This window comes from Arachis hypogaea, chromosome 4 (genome assembly GCF_003086295.3).
Source record: "Arachis hypogaea cultivar Tifrunner chromosome 4, arahy.Tifrunner.gnm2.J5K5, whole genome shotgun sequence".
Lineage (NCBI taxonomy): Eukaryota > Viridiplantae > Streptophyta > Magnoliopsida > Fabales > Fabaceae > Arachis > Arachis hypogaea.
The window spans coordinates 123,714,470-123,720,469 of NC_092039.1; the positions used below are offsets into that span (position 1 = coordinate 123,714,470).

General features: G+C 32.5%; 1 protein-coding gene across 3 annotated transcripts; it reads right to left on the bottom strand.

The window, feature by feature from the left end:
* Positions 1-725: 725 nt before the first annotated feature.
* On the bottom strand, positions 726-4,878 carry LOC112797828 (receptor-like protein EIX2). Of its 3 annotated transcripts, none has more exons than XR_011881511.1 (3): positions 2,195-4,842; positions 1,650-2,067; positions 726-1,065 (listed from the first exon to the last, which is right to left on the bottom strand). XR_011881511.1 is itself a non-coding variant. In XM_025840934.3 (2 exons), the coding sequence occupies exon 1, from the start codon at positions 4,808-4,810 to the stop codon at positions 1,652-1,654; it is 3,159 nt and encodes a 1,052-aa protein (XP_025696719.1). In that variant the 5' UTR covers positions 4,811-4,878; the 3' UTR covers positions 726-1,065; positions 1,650-1,651. The 3 variants fall into 3 exon arrangements, 1 of the variants encoding a protein (XP_025696719.1); XR_011881510.1 differs by having other exon boundaries at positions 1,650-2,081; positions 2,195-4,841; XM_025840934.3 differs by having other exon boundaries at positions 1,650-4,878.
* Positions 4,879-6,000: the final 1,122 nt, after the last annotated feature.

Genomic DNA, 6,000 nt, shown 5'->3' on the forward strand with positions numbered 1-6,000 from the left:
CATCTTTAAAAGAGTTATTTATATGGTTTTATAATAAATTGGACTCACAATATTAACCTTATTCACGAGCATCCAATCCAACCCAATTTGTTCGGATAGGGTTGGTAATCTGACCTATAAAGATCTAGTTAAGAATGGAATGGATTGAGGTGCGAGTAAGGTCGGATGCAAGTTTAAATCTAATCCTATTCAACCAATTTGTACTTCTAATATAATATAGTATTTATTAAAAATTATTATACATGTATAATGAAGTTGATAGAGATCGAACTTAACTCACGTCTTCTCCCTTTTATAATTTTAACATGAGTTTTATTATAAATTTTTTTATTTTAATATGAACTTAATTTGATATCTTTTAATTAATATATTTACGAAATATGAAATGATTAAATATTGTGTGTTATTGAAAAAAAATTAATTTATTGCATATAGGATTGAATAGAGTTGAATGTAAAACTTTAAGATATGAATAGAGTTAGAGTTGAAGATTTTCAATTTGCGAATAAGATAAGGTTGAATTAAAAAAAAAAAAATTAAACTTGCAAATAGAATTAGAGTAGAATCTAAATCTTACTCGTAATCGGCCCTACTAATAATTTTAAACTTTCAACTTTTAAGTAGACTAAGTATAGCTCATTATAAAATAAACATCGTAACTAAGCCTGATAGATTTGGTAAGCAGAAATTAAAGAAAAGCAGAACTACCATAAGTCCACAAGCACTTCCATAATAACTAACACTTAATATTGTCCCCGAAAATAAATTACAGCAATAAAACAAGGCTAAGTTTGACAATCACAGTCATATAACAAATAGTATACAGTATAGGTGAAATGTGAAAAAGCATCCTCTTCCACACTCCACCTTGCAGCTACAGCAGTAAACCTAAACAGGGATAAAATATGCAACCATAATACTTATTATATTAACAAACTCTTTTCGTATATTAACTGCATCACTAAATGTTATTGGTCTCCTTCCAAATGGATATACACATGCATGAAGATTCTGGCTGTATCACAAACAAAGCTCTATCTTTCACAAGATACTGTGTGCTTTTGCCTGAAACATATGACATCGTTACATGTTAGGTAATATTCAAAATATATAAAAGTGTTAAAGAGCAGAAATAAATATTTAAGTAACATAAAACCATATCCCATATACATATATTATTAACACAAGAACAGGTTCACATGATTAGAATTGTATATGTAAGAATGTATATATATAAAGCCTAAATATATAATAAATAAAAGGGCCGTGTGATGAACATGCATGTATAAAAAGTGAAAAACATAAAACAATATCTTATTCATGACACTAAGACACGCAGCATTTGCAGTAAAATTCACCATTTGCAGTAAAATTCACCATTTGCGGTAAAATTCGCGTTCAGTCATAAATAATTTTAATTAGTTGGAATTCATATTCAGTAAAATTCACCATTTGCAATAATGGCAACAGGTAGCACATATTCAGAGTAACAAAAACGCTAACCATATTATATACGTAAGCTACTGTTTTAGCTAGGAATTAATCAACTAAGCTATGTTTTAACCATTAAAAAACAATAATAAACTGTTTGGTGTGTCCAATTTAAAACAATAATAATAAAAACTAGAAGAAATGGAAACGGTGCATACCTTCATATTTGAGATATGATCCTTTTGAATTTGGCCACCTTGATCGCTGTAAATACATAGAGCTTGTCATAGACATCACTCAACAACTTGAAATAAGCATATCTCCAAGATTTCTTCAAAATCAATGAGAAGCAAAATCCCCAAAATGACATAACAAATCCAACAGCCATAGCAATGTAGAATCCCTCGCTTACAAATTGTTCATCATCACCATCAGCATCATGTTCACTGATCTGGTGACCATGTATGGGACAAGTTTTGTTGAGGGGAGCACCACAAAGTTTTGGATTTCCTTCATAAGCAGAAGCATCCCTGGTTTGAAGTTGCGTGCCAAGTGGGATTTCTCCGGATAAATCATTGTATGACAAGTCGAGAACACTGAGACGATCTATCTGAGCAAGTTGTGAAGGAATTGTTCCTGACAAATGATTTCTGGATAGATCAAGAAAATCTATTGATTTCAGTTGTCCAATAGTTGGAGGGATGTCTCCACTAAAAAAGTTTCTTGAAAGATTTAAAGAAACCAAGCCAATAAGACTCATCACCTCAGTTGGTATTTCCCCTGTCAACCTGTTGCTGGAGAAATCAATACTTCTCAACAATCCCAGAGTGCTTCCATATTTTGACATTTTTCCTTTCCATATCAATGATGTGCTATCATTATAACTTTGGTAAACATCATGTTCATATCGAGTACGGTCATGTATATTCATAAAAATAGCATAATAGTCATCTGTAATAGTTGCATTTGAATTTGCTAGAGTGGCCATAGCAGAAAGATTACTTATGCATTTAGGTATATTGCCAGAGAGAATATTGAGGGAGAGGTCCAAGACATGGAGTTCATGAAGATTGCACATGCTTAATGGAATGTTACCATGAAAATTATTGGAATGTAAGCTAAGTACAAGTAGCTTTGGAATATTATCTCCAATCCAGCTTGGTATTGTTCCTGACAACTTATTACCTGCAACATCAAAAACTCGTAGTTGTATGCAATTATGCAAGGATGATGGTATCTCTCCTGAAAAATTATTGCCTTCTAAGTGTATTGACTGGATATTTCTTAAAGACCCCAGAGATTTTGGCATATTTCCATAAATTTGATTATTGGATAAATCTAGGACGACCAAAAACTTAAAACCCTTCCAACAATCCGAAAGTTCTCCTCTAAGGCTGTTGTTTGACAAATCCATAAATCTTGTGGGTTTGGTCGAGTTTGCACATAAAAGACGATTTGCAATTGAAAATCTGTTATTGGACAAAAATAGATGTGAAGCAGCTGCAAGGAATGCTGGAATTGGGCCTTCAAATAAATTGAAGCTCAAATCAACTGAAATATCTAGGTCAACAACAATAGCTGGTAGAATTGGGCCTTCAATTTTTCCTCGAAAACGGTTGTGAGAAATATTAAAATTCAACATCCGAGGAAGGTGTTCCCAAAACCAATTAGGAACAGTGCTAGAAATTCCAGCATTGGAAATATCCAAATCCCCAATATTCACCTGGGTGTCAAGCCATTTTGGAAAGTTAGGCCCCAAATTGCAAGAAGCCAAGTTAACTTCACTTAAATTGAAAGGGGGAACCCATTCCTCGCTAACATTAAAAACGAATGCATTATGAGACAAATCCAAAGAGTCAAGATTGGAAAGTCTTGAAAAATGAGCTTCAGTAATCAAACCTTTCATGAAGTTATTTCCAAGTCTTAAGTCAACTAAGTTGGATAGTTGTCCAATACCTTCATGTATGGTTCCACTTAACCTGTTGTTATCAAGTCGTAACACTTTCAAAGTTGAAGAAAACTGTGAGAGGTCAGGCAGCATCCCTGTAAACATGTTTTCAGATAGATCTAGTTCTGTCAAGTTGCCAACATGAAACAAGGATAGAGGTATTTGGCCTTTGAGCTCGTTATTTGCAAGATTTAACTCCTCAAGGGAGCTCAAGTTGTTCCCGAATGTTTCTGGAATGGTTCCTGTTAAACCATTACCATTCATTCTCAGAGTAACAAGGCTACTAGTGAAATTCATTAACCATGGGAATATGAAGGATGCATCCCTTAAAGAGTTGAGAGAGATGTCCACATATGAGAGAGAAGTGGATGCAAGTGATGAAGTGAGCACGGAATCAACAAGATTGCAACCATTCAAGTCTAAATATTGAAGATGAGAAAGGTTACTCACTTGTCGTTGCCAATTGCTGGCACCACTGAGATTCACCCTAGGAAGCGAAAGATAACTCAGGATTGGAAGTTGAGATAGCCATTGTAAATCAGAACTTAATGACCTGGTTTTGTCAAAGGAATAATAATAAGGTTGGAGGAGGTCAAGATACTGTACACGAGAAAGGTTTTGGAGTTGACTAGGAATGGTTCCGGTGAATGCATTTCCACTGAGATCAAGATGTTCCAAGGATAAGAGATTTCCAAGTTGAGGAGGCATTGTTCCGTTAAGGCCATTATTACCAAGATCCAAATATGTCAAGGATGACATATTTGTGAGTTGAAGAGGAAATCCTCCAACCAGATAATTGAAACTAAGATCAAGATACACTACATGGGAGAGATTTGAGAACTGAGAAGGAATTTGTTGCGAATTATTAAAATCATTCCATGAAAGATCAAGATATTCGAGGAAGTGCAGATTTCCCAATTGAGGGGGTATGTTTCCAGTGAAGGAACAAAAAGAGAGATTGAGGTGTGTCAAAAAGGTTAAAGAGCCAATGAAAGGAGGGATGGATGACGCGAGAGGAAAGTGAATATCACTAAAGTCCAAATAGTTCAAATGATGTAACTCAGCCAGTGATGGGCTTATGGAGCCAGCAATGTGATAACCATGGAGATCAAGCATGATAACATGGCCAGTTACATTGCTGCACTTGACGCCTTCCCAGTTGCAACACTCCTTCTGCTGCTCCCCATCTCCCCATGAAGACAGCCAACCAGCATCCGTGGCATTGAAGCCACGTTTGAGAGAAAGCAGAGCTTGCCTTTCACTCTCAATGCACTTCACGCTTGGCACCACCGCTGCACTGCTCGTCCATGCAAGTACTTGCACCATCAACACCGCATAAACTACACCATTCATCATCATCACTGGGAGCATAAAATGTTTCAAGTTAAGTTGTTGTATCATATCATGTGTTCTCAACAACCTAAGGGGCATATTTCCAATTTATAACGCGTACGTAGGTTATTCAAACCAAAGGGGCATATTTCCACAAAGACTAATTCAAACCAAAAATACATAATAAATCCAATATAAATAACTTGTCAAGTGTGGTCCAAATGCTTCCACTCACTCAACGTACTCTATACTCTCATGACTCATGAGTCATGACTTGAACTATTGACTTAACAAGTCAAACTTATTGTATTCATTACACTACGAATTATTTATTGTTAGTTTTGTTTTAAATATTTATTATGAACAAAAAAATTAATAATATTACGTGATAGTATATAAAAAGAATAAAGCTCTACGTATAAGTAAAATACTTAACCAAGTTGTTACAACTGCTTTTTAAATTACAGTATTACAACTGCTTTAAATATGTTTTTACTATTTTATAAATTTTTTATTATATTATTATAAACAAATTTAATTATTTTTTATTGATTATTTTATTAGAAAAAAATGTGAAAATCAATATATATAAATATATAAAAATATATAGTAGCTAATTTAATGACTAACATTTAATAAATATAAAATATTTTATTATAAAAATATAACACAAATATTAACTTTTTAAATTTTTTTATACATTTAATGCATTGAAAAAATCAAATATTCTTTCAAACTCATCTTTAAGAGTCACCAAAAAAAAAAGACTCATCTTTAAGAGCAATGCTACAAAGACCAATACATTTTATTATTTTTGATCTATAATTAATTAACAATATTTAAAAGTGAACTAATGGACTAAACATATTAGATTATTAGCTAAAAGTATTAATTAATATAAATTAAAATTACTCTTTAAACGCCCTTTATTAAATAAAGAGTGTTACATTCGTTATCAATTAAACAAATCTTAACTTTTTATTTATTATATTTTATAATATAATAGTTTAGATTTAGAATTTATTTAAAATTTACAGATTTAAATTTTAAAGATTTAAAATTTAGAATACATGTAAATTTTAGAATTTAGGATATATAATTTCAAATTTAAGATTTAGAGCTTAATATTTAGATTGTAAAATTTAAAAAGCGATACATTTCTATTTTTTCGGAGTGTATTAGCATCTGTCATTTTTTCATCTATTTCTTTAAACAATGCAAAACACACTTTAATCAAACCCCATCTAAAATTTCTTTTCAATAAATTCACCTTCAGGCTTCAGCCGCGG

Coding starts and splice junctions, on each gene's coding strand:
- LOC112797828 (XM_025840934.3), bottom strand. CDS start 4,810: ATGCCCCTTAGGTTGTTGAGAACACATGATATGATACAACAACTTAAC.